At 38.9% G+C, this 21336-nt stretch overlaps 1 protein-coding gene, 1 long non-coding RNA gene and 1 pseudogene across 4 annotated transcripts; 1 reads left to right on the top strand and 2 right to left on the bottom strand.

Annotated features, from left to right (window-relative positions):
• Window positions 1–6559: 6559 nt before the first annotated feature.
• LOC137011484 (putative nuclease HARBI1) lies at window positions 6560–7826 on the top strand (annotated as a pseudogene).
• Window positions 7827–10711: 2885 nt separating this feature from the next.
• Window positions 10712–11574, bottom strand: LOC137011109 (uncharacterized). The gene is made up of 5 exons (XM_067373709.1): window positions 11449–11574; window positions 11213–11271; window positions 11057–11128; window positions 10921–10983; window positions 10712–10838 (listed from the first exon to the last, which is right to left on the bottom strand). The coding sequence occupies exons 1-5, from the start codon at window positions 11456–11458 to the stop codon at window positions 10779–10781; spliced, it is 264 nt and encodes an 87-aa protein (XP_067229810.1). The 5' UTR covers window positions 11459–11574; the 3' UTR covers window positions 10712–10778.
• A 6824-nt stretch (window positions 11575–18398) lies between these two features.
• Window positions 18399–21086, bottom strand: LOC137011195 (uncharacterized). 3 transcript variants are annotated; one of them, XR_010893452.1, is made up of 3 exons: window positions 20613–21086; window positions 19738–20357; window positions 18399–19098 (listed from the first exon to the last, which is right to left on the bottom strand). It is a non-coding gene; the product is annotated as an uncharacterized lncRNA (long non-coding RNA). The 3 variants fall into 3 exon arrangements; XR_010893451.1 differs by having other exon boundaries at window positions 18399–19582; XR_010893450.1 differs by having other exon boundaries at window positions 19488–20357.
• Between the last annotated feature and the right edge of the window lie 250 nt (window positions 21087–21336).

Raw genomic sequence — 21336 nt, forward strand, 5'->3', positions numbered from 1 at the left:
CATTTGTCAGGAATCAACAGGCACAGAGACAGATAAAACATTAAACCCAATAAATACACGATTATAATCATAAGAATTGTCTTCATTCCTCTGATATTTTCCATAAACGTGCATATTTATTACCGCAGTGGTTAACATAAGTAGCCTTTAGCATCGCATATATGACAGTGGAAACGCGACTGGCTCTGGCACGCACGATACGGAGTAAAATATCACTTCACTTTGGTGCATCAGTGACAGGTGAAGTACAGACAGCGGGTTGTTCATGTATTGCAGCAGCACTTTTGTGGAAGGTCGGTAAAGTAAAGAGCAATTAAGGACACGAAAACTGTTTATTGTATTGTGATATTATGTAGTAAACTGAGATGTTGTCCCTGAACACCGTAACGACATCTCTCATAAAGATTTGCAACTTTACAAAGTAAACAATGATCCAAAAAACACTTAGCCTCTATGGCCTCTTCGCTAATTAGCACACAAAATACCATTGGTATGCTACTTCCGCCGCCTTACCGGAAGTTGTACCCACGTTCTCTTTTACAGTAGCGCCCCGCGGAAACAGGTGGATACAGTCCTTGAGCTTCTCAAAAGCTAAAAAAATCCAGAAGATGACATTCATAAAGAGTAAAAGATATGTATAAAGAACAATATAGAGATTTTTAGCATTCCTTCAAATAATAGTTTGGCCCACCCAAAAATACATGTACAGTTTTTGTTCAAGAAAATGAACATGTGGACTTTCTCAGGAAGAATTTGAGATCTCTCATTACCATGTCCTCAGCTGTGTAGAACACTCTTGCCAACAGTGTTGCAGAGGTAGATGGAGAGCTGTGAGAGAAGAGGAAGAGTGTCTTTCTCAGGTTCTTCTGAGGCAAGGATATGAGGATGGTCTCTATATATTCACTTTGGATTTTGGCAAACTGGAAGCTAAAAAAAAAAAAATTGTAGTAGTTATTGTAGTAAGGTTTATTGTTTGTTAGAAGGGTATGAGGAAAGCATGTTTAACTTACATGTTCCTCCTCTTCTTCATCCTGAGCTGCACTGTCACCTCGGTCACCACTGCCATCATCACCCTCCTCTGGCAGCTGAAAAGTTGAATTACATTGTTAGAAGTTGCATTTTTACTTTTGAAAGCAGTCTCTTCTACTTACCAAGGCAGTAAAATAATAATACTGTGAAGTAGTTTTACTTTAATATTCTAAAATAGTTTTACTATTAACTGTTTTCTATTTTAATCTATTTTTAAAAGTAAGTTATTCCTGTGATCAAAGCTGAATTTTCAGCATCATTAACTCAGTCTTCAGTCAGTGTCACATGATCCTTCAGAAATCATTCTAATATGCTGATTTGATGCTCAAGAACACAAAAAAAAATGAAGCAGCACATTTCAAAAGAAATGTCCAAGCATCAATTCAGCATATTAGAATGATGAAAGATCAAGTGGCACTGAAGACTAGAAAAAATATGCCGAAAATTTTCCGTCAATGGAATAAATTAAATTTTGCAACATCTTCCAAATCTCAATATCTTTGACTGGCAGTGTACTGGCAGTTATTACATTTAGATAATAAACAGTGCACAAATTCTCAGAGAACTTACATTTTAACGATTACTTCCCTCACTGCTGACTCCTTCAAGCTGGGGACACACTGAACGACTAGAAAAAAACATTCTAAGACTGAAATCAACACACTTAAAAACTGTTTCCTTCGACTGAAGTGGATTTAAATACTTACAGATTATAAACAGACTGAACACAACTGGCTCTGACTCCACGTGTTTGGGCAAGATCAGTTGAAAGTATCAAATTACATTTATAATCGGCCTTACAGTCATTAAGTGTGCCCTGGCTTTAATCGTTGTTGTAGCCTCCTCAAAAATACATCTTTCTGTACACGAAAGCAAGAAAAAAATATTTTAAGAAAAAATACAGTAAGGGCATATTTCATGTAGCCTAAATGAATTGTGATTATGATGTTTTTTTTTTTTTTGTTTTTTTTTTGATATTTCATATTTTGAAATCATTAAAATATCATGTATATATTGTAAGTTACAACATTATTTGTTTTTATCATGACATGAATTAATGTCGTTCCAAACCTGTTAAGACTTTCGTTCATCTTCAAAACACAAACAAAGATAATTTAATGAAATCTGAGAGCTTTCTGTTCCTCCATTGACAGTCTACACAACTGGCACTTTGATGTTTAAAACAAAAGTTCATACAGACCGTTAATCTAATCTAATGAATATTGAGGGGTTTAGTCCAAATTTTCTGAATAAACTTGATCACTTTATATAATGAACAAATTTAATACACAAGTGCATATACAAACAAGTACAGTTGAGCTTCCATTTATGTTCGCTAATTAATGTTTATATGTGAATAAAAGTCTAAACTCATACTGTATATTGCATTAAGCGAACAAGTCTCTTTGATGTTCAAGTTTGGACTAAACTGCTCCATTCATATGGATCACTTTTACAATGTCTTTATGAACTTTTTGAAGTGTCAAAGTGTTAGTTGCATGGTCAGTAAATTGAGGGAGATAACTCTCAGATTTCATAAAAAAATATCTTCTTATGTTTCGAAGATGAACAACACATTCTTGCATGTTCGGAATGACATGAGGGCGAGTCTTTTTTTTTTTTTTTTTCATTTTTGTGTGAACTAACCCTTTAGGCAGGCGTACACTTTGTAAGTTCGAACACTCAGTAGTTTGTGAGCCTTTGCATACAAGTTAGTTAACCCGATAAGTTGGTACATTGCACGACTGCACTACACAGCTTTTCTTTGTTTTAAAAACAGACTTAACATTTATCTATTATGGGTCCTAATTAGGAGACGATGAGCACATTAAGCTTTGTGCCATGCGGTTTATATTTATCAAGCAGTAAAAATGCTACTTTCAACGCCCAAAACAAGAAGCTTGTGGATGAGATGATGAGAGGAAGAAGATTTTGGATTGTATAAGATAGTTGAATTGATTCAAACAGTTTTAATCGAACAGATTTTAAAAAAGCTTTAATCATGCCCTTTGAATCCAAACGAAATGCCAATCGGCCAATTCATTTCAACTAATGTGGTTACATGTGACTTTTTATTCCATCTGTGCTACTAGTCTGATTAAAGTCTGATTATTAGAGCCCATGTAAAGACAGCTAATGTTGCTGCTATAGATTCAGATTTTAAAAAGTTATAGGGTTGCCAAGCAGCCTATGTAATGTGATTGTGTATAATTTGGGACTATACAATAGCTGCATTTACATGGACCCGAATAATTAATTTGTAATTGGACTAGTTGCACAGTCGAATTAAAGGGATAGTTCACCAAAAAAATGAAAATTCTATCATCATTTACTCAACCTCAGCTTGTTCCAAAGCTATATAAAATATTTTAAAGAAAGTTTGTTACCAGGCTGCTTTGGGCCAACATTGACTTCCATAGTAGAAAAAAACCCCAAAAAAACTAGGGAAGTCAATGGTGGTTTTTAACAGAAGAAATGTATACAGCTTTGGAACAAGCTGGAAAGTCTGTAATTCTGGACAGACAGTGCATTTTAAAATATCAAATCCGATTTCTAAATAAATGTACACATCAACTATATTCAGATTCATCAATCACAATGATTTCATTCTGAATTAAATGAAAAGTGTAAATGTATCAAATAGTAAAATTGCTGACCCCTCAAATTCAGAATTATGAACATCTCCTTGTCTCTGTGAGTAATTGACTTGTGAAATTCAACCCTGTGAATTACCTGTTTGTCCTCCTGAGCCTTTTAACAAGAAGGCTGCTTTTATGGCTGGATGCTGATTGGCACATATTTTGACCATATTCTCACATCCAGGACAACAAAAGGATCAAGCAGACCTGAAACAAATGACCCATGATTGAAATCACTTTAAATCCATTTAGTCTTACCTAAGTGATATTGGAAAAATGAGGCATAGTTGTTACCCAGTATACGCTGCTTCTCCTGGAACATGGTCTGCATGATGAATGATCTCTTGATCCTGGATCCATGCAGTCCACCTGGAGATTATCTGAATGATATGTGGTTGTATATAAAGGGTAATTAATGAGTGAACGTTACATACATACCGATAGCAGCAATATTAGTCCAGGACCTTATAGTACTGAATAAGTCAGAAATTAATTTAATACCCAGCATGTTCATTGTTGTGTTGTTGTTGCTGCAAAGGCTGTCTCTCCTCCAGCTGCTGAAAATAAAAAGTATGTTAGATTTATTAGAATGAATAGACCCACACATAACGTTATCGTTGAACCAGTAAGTGGCGACAAACGAGAATATTTTGTTATAAACAACTCTAAATCATTGATTTGTCTGGTTCATTGTCATTACAAAGAATTTAAGTAAACAAATCGTGAAGTATTTAACCGTGTCTGATTAATCGTTTTATACAGATTTTATTGGATTTTCAATATGGTTCATATGAGCTTCAGGGAGGCCAGGCAGGGTCTAAAATTAACAAACACTCTACTACAGATGCCGTTTAACGAATATAAGTGATTACTCTTCCGTTTATAGCATTAAATAGTGAACTTTACACTTAAAATAACTAAATATATATATATATAAAACTGCGTCTCAGATTTTAACGTTACCTCAGACCGCCTCACGGGGACAGCGCTCGTGCGCACATTAACCAAACGTAATTTATTTATGAAATACATTTAGAAAACCAAAAACACTGCACTAACATTACTCATCACAAGTGATATTTAGTGTCACATGGGCAAAAACGATGAATAAAAGTACATTTGTAGGGCTTACCTTTTACTCCGTGTCCGTCTGCTGGAAGTCGACCGTTACAAAAGTCCGTTTGACTTGCTCGTTTAAAATTTCGAATTTGTCTCGCGCGTGCCCCATCCAATAAATCTCCTACATTCACAAACACAACGTATAATATAAACATGTCCATAACTTGTGGCGCTCTAACGGTTACACAGAACGGCATGCATCTTGAAGAACATAGTAGCCGGAGCTTCTCTCTCTGTTTATGTCGATGACGAGTCACGCAGGTATTTGTGCTACTCCGCAGCGGTTCATACCAGACTGGTCTAAAATAGTCCGAATATAAACACTATCTAGGTGTACCATAATGATTCAGGGTCCAACAAAAATACGGTTTAGAAAATGTATTCATGTTGTACATTCCCATTGTATAACTTTTGTAAATTTTGAACACAAAAATTTACATATCTGGAAAGTTATCAGGAGACCAATGGACCACGTCGCTACAACGTTCTCCGTGGGATTAACCAGCGACGTCTTTTGAGAACGTGCCCGCGACGTTTCTGGAACGTTAGCCAAGATTCTTAAAAAAAAAAAAAAAAAAAAAGGAACTTTACCACGACGTCCTCACAACGTTGTCATTCAGTAAACCTCTTGTTCACAAACATATGAATAATCACAATTTATTAAGTAAAATGTTAGGTAGTTTTGCTGGCAAATGAATATGTAGGTATATCTTAAATATAAATAAAACTATGTCGATTCATTTAAAAAGCTTGAATCAATTAAATTTACTCATAATATCCAAATGCCATATTAACAAACATAATGTTGGCTTAATGCAATATCTGGAAAGTTATCAGGAGACCTATGGACCACGTCGCTACAACGTTCTCCGTGGTATTAACCAGCGACGTCTTTTGAGGACGTGCCCGCGACGTTTCTGGAACGTTAGCCAAGATTCTAAAAAATGGAACACTACCACGACGTCCTCACAACGTTGTCATAAAGTAATGTCACGCTGACCAAATGACGACTAACTGACGACGTCGTCACAACGTAGGCTACTGTGTTTGCTGGGTAGACGCTTACAAAAGGAGGTGGAATCTGCGAGTTGCCGGTATTGCGGAGCAGAGAGGAGAAGATGTCCGGAAAATCCTACTCGACTTATTCGGCAAAGTGTCTCCAGAGATTACAGACCAGCTTGTTTACACTCTTGATGTCATCCACAGACTGGGCCCACGTTCTGAAGGAGCGCACTCGAGCCGTCGCATCATCGTTCAGTTTCTGTCACGCAACGTCCGAGATAAAATCTGGAGGGATGCCAGAACCGCGGCCATTCTCAAAGAAAGGAAGATACGAGTTTTTGAAGACTTAACCCAAAGCACCAAAGACGCCAGGAACAAACTTTGGACACTTGTCGAACGCGCACGAAAGGAAGGGAAGAGAGCAGGCTTCAGGGGCCCCTTCGCATATATCGACGGTAAAAGGATCTCTGCAAGTGATCAGAAAGGCTGATTAAAGCTGTGGCATCTTCATTGAGATATCGTCGCACCAGTTGACTTTTGGCACTCACGGGTAGGCACGAACTGCTCCAGGGGGGTATTCCAAAAAGCAGGTTATGTGACATACCTGGGTATGTTTAAGGGTAAGTTCGTGGATAACCTCAACGTTCGGTTCCAAAAACAGAGGTAACTTTCTGGGTATGTATGTAACCATAGCAACTGACTCTCTGAAGATAACCTGCTCGAGAGCAGGTTATGTTTCAGTGCAACTTCGTTTCAGAAGGTTGGTGAGCATGGCGTGCCCTTTTGACGAGGATCCTGTGGACGTAGAAGCACAAATTATACGAGGTTTTTTTTCGTCGGGAGAGGGTTATAAGACCGCGTATTGATGTGTTTGCATACCCTAATGAATATTTAAAAGAGCGTTATCGTTTTTCAAAAGATTCATTAACACGTCTTTTAAAACCGCATATCGCAAATGTGACAAACCGCGGCTCTGCGCTTAGCACAGAAAACATTCTGTGCATAGCACTTAGGTTTTTTTTGTCTGGCCATTTTTTGTACAGTGTGGGCGATTCAGAGCATGTGGGAAAGGCAACCGTGTGTAGAGCCGTTCGTACAGTGTGTCTGGCACTTAAACAGTTGTTACCCACGTTTGTACAGTTCCCTGGCCATAAACCTCTGCTTGTTATTAAAGACGAATTCCACAGAGTGGCAGGTTTGTCCTTTGTAGTAAAATATATGACGCATATTTAATATTTAGTCATATTATTAATATCTATACATGTATTCATTATGCACACACTTCATACTTCCATAACTTTCTGTTTCAGGGTTTCCAAATGTAATTGGGTGCATTGATGGCACTCACATTCCTATTAAAGCTCCATCAATAAATGAGGGAGACTATGTTAATAGGAAATCTATTCATAGTATCAGTGTGCAGGTAACAACTTAATTTTTTCCCCTTCTTAAAATCATCAAAGTCATTACTTTTTCCACTAACTATAGGTAATATGTGAGGCAACCCAAATCATCACCAATGTCGAGGCAAAATAGCCAGGATCTGTGCATGATGCCAGAATTTTCCGCGAGTCATCATTCAGCAGGGTATGATTTGCTTTATACAATTTTTGTTTTTTCGTTTTTACTATATTTGTGTTGTACACTTCAATCATTACAGGACAATACAATGGTTACTTGCTGGGGGACAGAGGATACCCTTGTCTGCCCTATTTAATGACACCCTACCCTGAACCTGAGCCTGGACCACAGACACGGTTTAACCTGGCTCACAGCAGAACACGGGCCAAGGTGGAGATGACTATAGGGATCCTCAAATCTCGGTTTCAGTGTCTGCGTGGGCTCTGGGTTAGTCCAGAGAGGGCATGCGACATTATTGTGGCTTGTGTTGTGCTTCACAATATTGCCACTATAAGAGGAGAGAGCCACCCTCCTTGTATTGAGGAAGATGGCCCAGAGGAACACCGACAGATTTTAGAGGCCAACAGAGACGGAAGAGTTTGGAGAGACAGGATTTGTCAAAATTACTTTTATTAGTTTTTTTTTGCACTGGTCTGCCAGGCAGTTTATTTCTTCATTTCCTGAAAAACAATAAAAGTAAAATTCATTAAAATGTTTTTTTTTTTTTTTTATATTGCTTTACACATACATACATACATACATACAGATAGATAGATAGATAGATAGATAGATAGAGATAGACACAGACAGACAGACAGACAGACCACTTTTAACATGCAACAGATTAATATTCAGACAAGTTCTCACCTTAAGGCGATTCTCAAGTAATTCTATTTCAAGTGCTGCTTTTTTAATGAGGAGCCTTTTCTCTTCCATTTGAAGCTGTATAAGGTCCATCTCCATGACACTTTTTCTTATTTGTTTTTGAAGATGGACCTGTCACGACCACCAGTTGGAGTGCCCTGTCTAGCCACCAGAGGGCACTCCACCCCGGACCTTGTTTCACTGTTTCAGACTACATTTCCCATAACTCACTCCTGGACTCGTTATCCCTGTCATTACACTCAGCTGTTTTGAGTTCTGTAATCAGTGTCTGTCTATTTAGTCTGTGTTTGTTCTGTTCTTGTCATGGTGGTTTAATTTACGGTCATAGGTTTCTGTTTGTGTTTTCCTGTTTTTGTTATGGACTGTTGGATGGAGTTTGATCTTTGCTTGGACGACTATGTTTTGGATTAGCCTCATTAAAAAGCTGCACTTGGATCTACTTGCCTGTTTCTGTGATTTCCCGTGACATAAACCACCATCATGAACAGATCCAGCAGCAGGAGGGATCGGCCAGTCTCTAGTGGCTGGGGAGGTCGAGGCAGTCTCCAGGATCTAGCGGAGCTTCGGCAGAGGGGTATGGAGGTGCGGAAATTCACCCAACGGTTTTGGTCGCGGGCGGAGAGATTTAATCTCCCTGATTTGGTCCTTAGGGACATGTTTAATCAGTGTCTTGATGAACCCCTGCCGCAATGGGAGATGGAGTTTGTGGGAAATTTAAGTTTCTGGAATTTCTCCAACTACCTGTATCTGCGTGGGAATGGGCAGATACGGATACCTCCAGCACCCGCTCCAGTCCATCAATCCGCTCAAGTATGGGAATCCTCTCCAGCCCGTGAGCTCGCTCCAGCCAGCAAGTCCGCTCCAAAGCCAGCTCCAGTCCGTGAGTCCGCTCCAGAGGCCTCAGAGGAGGTGGGCACTGAGTCTCCACTTCCCACATCTAAAAGGAGGAAGAGGAGGAGGAAGGCTTCCATCCCTCAAGACCCGGAGGCCTCCCCAGAGCCCGCTCCAGCCAGTGAGTCCACTCCAGAGCCCGCTCCAGCCAGTGAGTCCACTCCAGAGCCCGCTCCAGCCAGTGAGTCCACTCCAGAGCCCGCTCCAGCCAGTGAGTCCACTCCAGAGCCCGCTCCAGCCAGTGAGTCCACTCCAGAGCCCGCTCCAGCCAGTGAGTCCACTCCAGAGCCCGCTCCAGCCAGTGAGTCCACTCCAGAGCCCGCTCCAGCCAGTGAGTCCACTCCAGAGCCCGCTCCAGCCAGTGAGTCCACTCCAGAGCCCGCTCCAGCCAGTGAGTCCACTCCAGAGCCCGCTCCAGCCAGTGAGTCCACTCCAGAGCCCGCTCCAGCCAGTGAGTCCACTCCAGAGCCCGCTCCAGCCAGTGAGTCCACTCCAGAGCCCGCTCCAGCCAGTGAGTCCACTCCAGAGCCCGCTCCAGCCAGTGAGTCCACTCCAGAGCCCGCTCCAGCCAGTGAGTCCACTCCAGAGCCCGCTCCAGCCAGTGAGTCCACTCCAGAGCCCGCTCCAGCCAGTGAGTCCACTCCAGAGCCCGCTCCAGCCAGTGAGTCCACTCCAGAGCCCGCTCCAGCCAGTGAGTCCACTCCAGAGCCCGCTCCAGCCAGTGAGTCCACTCCAGAGCAGCCTGTTGTCCTGGTTAGTCCTGTCTTGGCCCAGAGGGCTGTGTTCACCTTTTATGTTTTGGCTGTTCTGCGCGCGTGGAGGATGAATTCAAGCTCTATGGACTTTGGAGCTGTCTGCCAGCCCAAGGCCGCTGTCGTCCCAGAGCAGCCCGAACTCGCTGTCGTCCCAGAGCAGCCCGAACTCGCTGTCGTCCCAGAGCAGCCCGAACTCGCTGTCGTCCCAGAGCAGCCTGAGCAGCCTGAGTCTGCTGCCATCACCAAGCTGCCCGCTCTTCCTGATACGACCACAGAGCACCCTTGGCCAGCCCTGCCGCCAGCCCCGCCGCCGCCCAGGCCGCCAGCCCTGCCGCCGCCGCCCAGGTCGTCTGCCCTGCCAACATCAACCAAGCCTTCTGTCCTGCCACCGTCGTCCAGGCTTCCTGCCCTGCTGCCACTGCCCCGGCCGTTGGAACCGCTGGAACCTGCCTGGTCAGTTCCTCCAGCGCCGCCCTGGCAACCAGCCAGGACTCTAGACCTGCGGGAACCTGCCTGGTCAATTCCCCCAGCGCCGCCCTGGCATTTAGCCTGGACCCCGAATTTCATGGAACCCCGATGGTCTGTTCCTCCGGCTCCCCCCTGGCCCTCAGCCGGGGACTCTGGTCTGGGCCCACCATCCCGCCCCCTGGTCCTCCTCCGGTCCACCTCCCTCCTGAGTTTTTGTTTTTTATTGGGTCTTGTTGGAGCGTCTGGGATCCGCTCCGTAGGGAGGGGGTACTGTCACGACCACCAGTTGGAGTGCCCTGTCTAGCCACCAGAGGGCACTCCACCCCGGACCTTGTTTCACTGTTTCAGACTACATTTCCCATAACTCACTCCTGGACTCGTTATCCCTGTCATTACACTCAGCTGTTTTGAGTTCTGTAATCAGTGTCTGTCTATTTAGTCTGTGTTTGTTCTGTTCTTGTCATGGTGGTTTAATTTACGGTCACAGGTTTCTGTTTTCCTGTTTTTGTTATGGACTGTTGGATGGAGTTTGATCTTTGCTTGGACGACTATGTTTTGGATTAGCCTCATTAAAAAGCTGCACTTGGATCTACTTGCCTGTTTCTGTGATTTCCCGTGACAGGACCTTATACAGCTCCTTTGCTGGCAACTAAGGTGGAAAAATGTAATAAATGAGATTGTTTGGTCAGACAATAAAATTAAAATATGGACACATGGACACAAATTCTTACCCTGCTTAGATTGTGTGCTGAGGCTGAAGGACCCTCATCTGTGGGCAAATCCCTAGGTATGTACTATGAAAGGACAATGACAGTTTGTTACTCTAATGCAAAAAGGGGCCATACATCATAATGGTATGCATCATACCTCAGTGGATCTACCAGCATTGTCCACTTCTGTCACAGATGTGGTCTCTTCATCGTCATCATCATCTTCATCCTACAAGACAAATATTCAAGTATACATTATTTGGCAAAAAAAAAAAAAAAAAACCCTAAAAGTACCTGACAACAAATCACTTACAACTGTGACAGATTGTGTTCTTTCTGGAGAGTCCAATAATACAATCCGTCCATCAGTATCTATAAGAACACACAACCCGTTAAATTCTCAATATTATCAAAGAAAATAATACATCATATGCAGTTAAATAAAATAAGCCTACATAAAAAATTAATCTTGTTCAAAAAGCCTTTAAGTGACAGAGATAGTAATTTATCAGGACAAAAAATGAAAACAAATCATAGAGGTAAACTTACATTTCACCATCACTTGTGGTGCATAGTATGTGTGATGAACTGCCCCCTGGAATGCCAGCAACCACTGGTCGCCCTTTATTAAGGGACAGAGCCAGCTCCTCAGATGGGGTGAGGGGAGGTGGTGGTGGCCCCCCGCCAGTTAGACGGGCTTCAGTCTTCTTTCTGTTAGCTGCATGACAGAATGAATATACTAAATCCTGTTATAATAATAGTTCAGTAATTGTGTAATCAAATATTACCTTTTTGCTGAATGTTTTTGTGTTTCATTTTGACTTGGCTTAAAGTTCTTGTGGCTCCAGAAAGATTACACCTTATTAAATAAGAAATATACATTATTATTTCAAGCTAAAGAAATAAATGGCAGGAAAAGTAAATGCTTTCATAGTGATTTAACAGATTCAAAAGTATATATAAGTCATACTTCATTATTTTGCATTTCAATAAAACGGGAGCCAATACCAAATTTGTAATTTAATACACTCACGCATTTACTCTGTCCGTTATTTTTTGCCAAGCCAACTCTCTTGCTTTAGCCGATGCAGCTGTATTGCTTCTTTTTAATATTATTGGCTTAAACTCCTCATAAGCATGCATTAAAACTTCCAACTCCGCCTCTGTGAAATATGCCGCTCTCTTTTTTTCGCTTTGAGTTTCCATGGTGACTCGTGAAATCGGCGATCCATTGAAAATGTCTTTATACATGCACCGTGCACGTGCATTAACTCTGGGTAACCAGTCAGAGGTTGATTAAACTAATGCTGCGTCCCAATTCGCCTACTTATACTACGTCCTAAAAGTATGTACTGTTTTTGTAAAGAAAAAGTACATACTTTTGAGTGTGTAGTAGAAGAGTATGCAAGTTTTGGGACATACTACCTCGTCATAACTGCGTCTTTAACGGACGTTCTGTTGCTTAGTTACTCAACCTGTAACTGTTTAAACTACCCTGTCAATCATCTTGTCACAGTTAAAATCCTCCACATTGAATTACATTTATTTTCCTACCGTTTCGGAGAGAAATGTAGTCGCACGTTGATCTGCCACTCATGGGTCTTTCATGCAGAGAACTCTCCTCATCTTTGCATAATGATGCATTTAAAAGTTAATGACCAAACACATCGTTATAAAAGTCACAATGCTGTTGCAGATGAAATATAATGTGGATAACATTTAATAAATATCTTTTTGTCAGGTTAGACACTGCTATCATGCAAGCCCCTTTATCTTAACCGTCGTACCTCGCACGTCCGTCATGTTTGTAGTTTTTAAACACTTTTTATTCGTATTTGTAGTTTTAATCGAATCCTCGTCTATGATCCTCGTCCACAGCGCAATGTTTTATGGGCAATATTAGCCGTTAGAAGTGTGCACGGATCTGCACTTCGAATTCTAACCGGAAAAAGTACACCATCCGGGTATCTTTGGAATACTCATTTCAACATACTACGATTTGGGACATACTAATTCTTTTTTCGAATACTATTTAGGACGCATAGTATGCGAATTGGGACGCAGCATAACTCTTCTCAGGTGTTTTGGAACCGACATACTCATGGTATGCCTGTTTGGGGTAAATCAACCCAGAGGTTATAGTTTATCAAATGGTAAGTTAACCAAGCTTTCTGGAATACCCCCCAGGTTTTTTTTGTTGTTGTTGTTGTTGTTGTTGTTGTTGTTGTTGTTGTTGTTGTTGTTTTGTTTTGTTTTGTTTTTCTCAGACATGATGGATAGACTTTGATCTAGCATCATTGTTCTTTTTTACATGATGGATCTTATAATTTTATTTTTATTTTGGGACCAATGCATTAATGACAACGATCATAATGGAATATTTCCATTTGAAGTTACGTTTTCAGCCGACCATATACTCGTTCTGAAGAAGAATCCACAAACTGAATGTCTGATAGAGGAACGAAAGTGTAAATAAACAAACAAAATATAAATGAGGGATAAGGGAGAAAGACTTGTGCATGACTTACTATTGTTTTTTGTATTGCAGAGTCAGGCGATCTGTTGCTTTTTTTTTTCGTATTATTCTAGAGAAGTTTCTTCTGTTCTAATTGATATCCTGTTCTGTACCTTGTTCGTTAGGTATCAGATACTGTTGTTTTCTTTTTTATGTCTTTGTCTCTATTTTCTTTAAATGCCAGGGGTTTGAAAAACAACGTCAAAAGGAAGGCTTTATTTCTGTTTTCTAAGAGGCACAAAGTAGACTTCTGTTTTTTTCAGGAAAGTCACTCTACATCTAAAGATACCAAATTTTGGAGGTCACAGTGGGGCAATGAAATTTGGCTATCACATGGGTCAGAACATTCTGCCGGAGTAGGGATAATGAGGTATAATTTTAATGGTAATATTCTGGAAACCAGTATTGATCCTTCATGACACTTCAATGATAATTGTCATCAATCAGTTTATTTTAATTATTGTCAACATCTATGGATACAATTCTGTTGCAGAAAACTGATTTCTTTAACACGCTCAAAAACTCTCATATGCATTAGGTAAATATCCTACTGCCTTTCTGATTTTAGGAGGTGATTTTAACATAACAATGAATAACATGCTAGATAGGTACCCTCCAAGGAAAGCAGTTTCTCCAAATTCAAATCTTGTAGCATTTATGGATAAATTTGACTTGGTTGACATCTGGAGAGAAATGTATCCGGATGTAATGCAGTATACCTGGAGTAACAAAGACCGTTCAAGGCGATCAAGAATTGATTATTGGTTGATTTCGAAAACATTAAGTATTAATAATATCTCTATTAATATTAGCAACAGCCCACTGACTGATCACAATGCTATTTATAATTTATCGCAAAAAACAATTCCTACCTCCAAACCGTTGCTCTGGAAATTAAATAACTCCCTTCTTAAATACGAAAAGGTCAAGCAACAGATTACTGAACTAATCCAAATTTACTGGGAAAGGGCTAAATCACAAAATAATTATGGACGTAATTGGGAGCTTTTAAAATATGAATTGGGTAAATTCTTAAGACTGACACTGACAGACGTTCAAAGTGTTGAATATTCCAATCTACAAAATAAATTAGACATAGATCCAAAGCTAAAGGAGCCTATGTTAGATCAAGGAAAAAATGGCTGGAAGAAGGAGAGCAGAATTCAGCCTATTTTTTTAGGTTGGAAAGATCCAATGCTGTGAACGCTTCTATTGATCGTCTCCGTACAAATGACAAAGTTCTCGATAATCCTAAGGACATAGCTTCTTTTTGCTCTAAATTCTATAGTAATTTATGTACATCAAGATATTGTGAAAATTCAGCCAAATCCTTTTTTGAATCTATTAATCAAAATAAAGTTATTTCTCTAGAGGACAAAGAAGCTTGTGATTACAATATATCCCTATCAGAAATTATGCAGGCTATTAAGAGTCTAAAAAATAATAAAAGTCCCGGCTGTGATGGTTTAACCTCTTAATTATATAAGATGTTTGCTGATAACTTATCTCCTTTTTTACTAAAAGTATTTGAAGAAAGTTTTGATTTAGAATTACTTCCACCTACAATGACTCAAGGAGTTATCACCTTAATACCCAAACCCAATAAAGATAAAGAATATCTAGAAAATTGGAGACCAATTACCCTCTTAAATAATGATTACAAAATTTTAGCCCTGATTTTAGCAAAAAGAATTAAAGACGTCCTTAACTGTATTATCGATGAATATAGGAATTTAGGTCAGGTTTTATGGAAAAACGTCACATTACAAATAATATTAGATTAGTCCTAGATATCTTGGATTATGAAGATCTTATCCTTAATGACAGTTACATGCTTTTCTTAGACTTCTACAAAGCCTTTGATTCACTCGAGCACAACTTCATATTTCAAGCTCTTACCAAATTTGGGTTTGGAGATTCATTTTGTAAAGCCATCAGGACATTGTATAGAAATAATAATAGTGTTATTAAATTAAAATTCGGAACCTCACCTAGATTCAATCTGTCACGCGGCGTAAGACAAGGCTGTCCTATATCTCCATATTTATTCTTGCTTGCCTCTCAATTCTTAGCTCTGCATATTTCTAGTAGTAATTTACAAGGTATTACAATTGACGATAGACAAATTATTATTAGCCAGCTGGCTGATGACACCACTTTGTTTTTGAATGATGCCTCTCAAATTCCTTTAGCTTTAAGATTGATTGATTTCTTTTCCAGAGCTTCAGGTCTCTATTTAAATATTAACAAATGTGAGTTGATGTCTGTTAAAGGCTGTAATGCTCCCTACATATGTAATATTCCTGTGAAAGACCAAGTTACATACTTAGGAATTGTAATTAATAAAGACCAAAAAATAAGATGTAAACTCAATTTCAATCCTCTAGTAATGAAAACCCAAAAGAAACTAAATTCTTGGTTGCAGAGAGACTTGTCGATAAGAGGAAGAATTTACTCTCTAAAGCCGAAGGATTGTCGAGACTAACGTATGCAGCTCTTTCCTTGGAGGTGAATAATAGAACATTAAAAAAGGTTGATAGCATGTTAAATAATTTTGTTTGGCAAAATAAAACCCATTTTATTAGAAAATCTGTACTGATGAATCCATTAAAACAAGGGGGGTTGGATGTTTTAGATTTTACTACTTTAAATAACACTTTTAAGATTAATTGGCTTAAAAAGTTCCTTAATAATTCGTCCTCTCTTTGGAGTATTATCCCTAACTATATTTTTTCTAAAGTTGGTGGCCTGAATTTTCTCCTACTCTGTAACTATAATATTACAAAGATCCCTGTCAAACTTTCTAATTTCCATAAGCAGATGCTCTTGGCTTGGTCCCTGATATACAAACACAACTTCTCTCCGCACAGATATTACTTATGGAACAATAAGGATATTCTCTACAAAAATAAGTCACTTTTCTTTGACAACTGGTTCAAAAATGACCTTCTGTTAGTTGGACAGCTTTTTAATTAACAGGGCAGACTTTATAATTATTCAGATTTTTTACAGAAATATAAAATTCCTGTAACTCCTAGTGAATACGCTATTGTTTTCAATGCTATTCCTTCTGGTGTGTCTTTTCTGTTGCAAGGTTCTACATTTCCATGGCCATGTACTCACTCTTTGAACCTAACTGACACAATGATTGGAAATGTGTGCTTTTCTGTAGAGCAACATAAAAATAATTCTAAAATCAGAGCCCTCTTCCAGAGAGAGTTGATGACTATTCCTTATATAACACCATATTGGAATAATATTGTAGAGAATTTACCGTGGGAGAAAGTGTGGTCCTTGCCGCATAAGTATCTGCTTACTAATAAAGTTAAAGAAATAACATTTAAATTAATTCACAAATGTTACCCGACCAAAGCCTTTCTTAAGAAATATAAGTCAGATATTGAAGTGAATTGTTCTTTCTGTCACTCTGCTGAGGAAGATTTCATTCACTTGTTTTGGCAATGTACCCACACAGAGAAATTTTGGTCAGATGTTTTATTGTTTATTCAGTCATATTTTATAAGTGACTTTTCCTTTTGCTTTAAATATGTTTTCTTTGGATTATTTGACTACTCTAAAAAGAACATGGGGAAATATTACATAATTAATTTGTGTTTCCTACTGGCTAAGTTTCACATACATAAACAAAAAGTTACTGGCTCTAAGCCTCTCTTTTCTCTATTCAGAGATGATCTTGACAGGTATATTGAAACTATCCAATGCTCTATTAATCCCAAAGCTATGAAAACTGTTTCTCTTTATTCATACTTTTTGTCCTCTTAAGGTTTACATAGCCTATATTGCATTGTTGTTGCTTTATTACCCTGGCAACTTATCTGTGTCTGTGTTTTTTTCTTTTTTGTGTTTTACATGTATTAGTATTGATTTTATGCTCTGATCTTGTATATTGTTTAATAAAAAAATAAAAATAAAAAAAAACTCGAGAACGAGATTGAGATTCGAGAACCGCGAGAGCGATTCAAAAGGAGTCGCCTTTGCTCTCGCTGTAGTTTGATTGCGTCATTTTTTTATCTTTATATCACCTTGTTTAGAAATTAAAGCTGTCCATGGATTATTTATGAAACAAATAAATGTTTAGTTTGATAAATCTAATTGTTTTCAATCTTAAAAAAAAAATAACTTGAAAGCACAACTGCACAACTTTTACTATATTGCTTTTTAAATAATATTAATATAGAAAAATGAATTTGTAGAACTATTTCTGAACATTAGTTTGATCTGTGTACAAAATATTATGTTCATGTTGGCATGTAGTTATGTACAGTATTTTATGCTATTAATCTGCTATGGTGTATTTGGAAAAGCACAATAAACTTTTTGTATTTTGAATTAAGTCACAAACATATTTTCAGTATGTTATATTATCACACTGTCCGATGTTCAACAAAACTTGACTAACGTACTTTTCGTTCACTTGAAAAGTTAAACGCATGCGCAATATCATCAGCTCACCAGTTTTCAAATCGGACATGTCCGAAAGAAGCGGTTCTCGGTTGTGTACTGATGATCTGAAAACCGCTGCAAACGGTTCTTGACTCGAGAACGAGAACCGTGACAGGCCGTGTTCGTTCGCATGCGCACTCATATCAGCTGCTCTGCAGCTCGTGCCCATCATCATCAGTTCTCTCTTTACAGCAGGTTAAGTCACTGTACTGTTGGAGTAACTGAATAACTCCGGGATGTTGGTTTATTTCGAGAGGTAGTGTCAGGTACGTCAAAAAGTGAGTAACTTTAGTAATTTGTGGATTCATGTTTGCTTACTGAAGATGCAAACTGTTTGGATCAATTCAGACCGATTTGGTGAACTGGTTCAACCGGTTCACTGAAAAGAACCGGTTAAAAAGAACGATTCGTTCGCGAACCGGACATCACTACCCAGAATGCAACGCGCAGTGACGTAATTTGCCAAGCTCTATCGGTCTTTGTCAGACACGTGATTTTGTTGTGTGTGACGTAACCGCGGCGCCATATTTGTGGTATCCCTGCTGACTGTGAGAATGAAAGAGATTACACGAGTTGAGATAACAAGCAAATAACTCGCAAATATGAAGAAGCACAAGAACAAAGTTAAAATTTCATATCGCGATAAACTCACCAAAGATGCCAGGGACCGTTATTTGGAGAAATTTTCATCCATTCATAACATAGATCTGTACGAACTGACTGCAGTAAGTTGGAGTGCTACTGACCCCGCATTGCTACCTAAATCATCATACTTAAATATTGTTAACTGTCTTGTTTATGGCATAAACGCATAGTGAACAATTTAAAAACTATAAATCCCTCGAAGCTCACAGATATTTCACTAATGGGTGCAGGATTTATTTATGTTCTGAAGGAAGGACTGCGATAACACAGTATAGTAACGATAATGATGTCGTGTTAACTATTTAACAAGTGCATGATTAAGGATGGTTTAGTATTATCAGGAAGAATTTTGAACTAATACTACCCTTTTTTTCATTATTGCATTAAGTACATAAACCAATGTATAACACAATAAACATTGTTCCAATAAACAAGGCATCATCAGAGATGTATGTAGAATTTAATAGTGTATTTTATTACAGTACATTCTGATATAGTATACCTTTTAGACCTACCTCTGTGTTGTCTGGGTCAATGACATTATGAGTCTTTTTTTGTCTTTTTTGTCCAAAGGCCTTAATAATAATAAAAACAAAGATATGTCATGCAAGTTAAATATCTGATTTACAGATTGTGTATATTATTAATTATCCTGTTAATACTATAAGTGCATATAACATAAATCTACAAATCACCCTGAAAAATTTAATTATACATGCTTTATTGTTCATGCAAGACTGGATAAAGCATCAGCACATTTTTACACTACAATTCTACAAAAGATTCAAACATGCGCTGATTGGATGGTTTCTCTGTGAAAATCTCAAAACAGTCAATAATCTCTGCTACTCTGTATTTAAACAAAGGAGACATATTTCTGTGCAAATCATCTCTGTCTGCCCATACAGCTGAAAGCTTCAGGTTTGCATAGATATGACACAGTTTCATTGAATGTTCTGTATACCGTCTCAGGGGAAACATTAGAAGTGTTGTGCAGGCAGATCAAATCTGAGGTATATTAAGGTTCACAGAAGCATTTGAAATTTGTATTTGTTGCGTCTGGAATCAGAGGCACAAAAAAAAAATAAATAAATAAATAAAAAAAAATTTGTAATAACGCCATAAAGGTTCCCAGGTTTGGCAGACCCATATAGTACATTAACATCATCTCCAAAACAAACATCAGACATCCTGTACATATCAAGTCGGTTTACTTCTGCACATGCAGATCACCATCTCCTCCAGCCTCCTGCATCTTCTCAGTGTGAAGATGATCACTCTCTCCAGCCTGATGGACCATAGTGTTAGCTGACTGACTTGGGTAAAGTTGGTTTTATATTCGCACATCCGTATTCAATAGCCTTGTTAATCACACTACATTGGACATTCAGTGGACATTCACAAGTAAATATGCCATTAAACAATACTTGCCTATTTTGATCGACTGTGAAAAATGTTATAAGTTGACAATCGTTGGTCGTCAATATCATGTCGCTGCTTAAAATTCGCAAACATTAATTTATTGCATATTTATTGGAAAGTCTGAATTTATCAGAAGTCTGAATGTGCAAATATAAAACCAACTTTACCTTAGTAGCTGACTGGATTGTTTTTCCTTACTTAGTGTCTGTGTGTGCATCTCAATCAGCTCTGAGCTCTTGAATCAGTATATTGTGTATACAAATTTTGTGACTGAGACCGTCCTGATCAGTGCCCTAACTAATGAACTAGGGAGCTGATTGAGACAGCCTGTGTTTAATGCTGATGTGGCCTTAATGTAGGGAGGGATGGTGTCCAGTTGGGGTCAGTCTCCATAATCTTTAAGCAGGCTGATCTGCAATGAAATGAAAAGGTCCACAGACCACAGCTGTAAAAAGTAGTCAGAAAATTAGAATCAGTATATGGATACAGAGCAAAAATGTCGCACCTTAAGTATAAAAATGCTGTAGCAAAATTAAGAAAAATAAAATGTAGACATATTCAAGTAAAGGGATTCAGTTTAAATTGACTTGTTTCATAGCACATACAATCCAAAACAATGCGTTGCTATAACGTTTTCTACTTTAGAAAACAGAAACCTCTAACTTACCTTTGTGAAATGTAGAAAGCAAACATACTTGAATGGAGATATCTTGACGAAAGTGATGTTTTGCGTCTCACCGCGGCAACCCGTGCGATCCGGCGCCTCTGTTATTGCCTCTAACGTTACATACTCTCCGTACAGCCTTTTTTCAAGTAGGAAACCGACTAAATCTAATCTCGTAGTAAAGTTTTTGACATTTTCTATCGTGGGAAATATTATTGCAGCTTTTCACACAACAAAAGTGTGCCATTTTTACAATGAAAAGTAGCCAAAGAAGAAACAACTCTGCACTGATACAGAGATTGTTTGGATACCTCAGAAATGGCGACGACACCCATAATGCACTTCGGTTTTCACGAGTGTGACGTCACCTGACAAAGACCGATTGGGATTTTGTCAAGGGAATCAGTGTGATGCTAACTGCCGGTTAGCCTATAAAGTGACGTCATACCTGCACCACTCTATGGCCCTCCAGGATCAACGTTCCCCCTGCCCTAAAGCATCAAAATCTGAAGTTGATCGTAGAAACATTGCCACCAATGGAACTACGAATTTAGGCTTATGATGCTTTTGGGAAACTAGCCTGGGTAGCATTTCCCAAAAGCATCCTAAGCCTAAATTGATCATAGCTCCATTGCTTTCAATGGAGCTACGATCAACTTAAGCTTACGATGCTTTTGGGAAACGCAGCCCTGGTCGTTGTTAACAGCCGCTTGCACCCCCTGCTGGT

Source organism: Chanodichthys erythropterus, chromosome 21 (assembly GCF_024489055.1).
Source record: "Chanodichthys erythropterus isolate Z2021 chromosome 21, ASM2448905v1, whole genome shotgun sequence".
NCBI lineage: Eukaryota > Metazoa > Chordata > Actinopteri > Cypriniformes > Xenocyprididae > Chanodichthys > Chanodichthys erythropterus.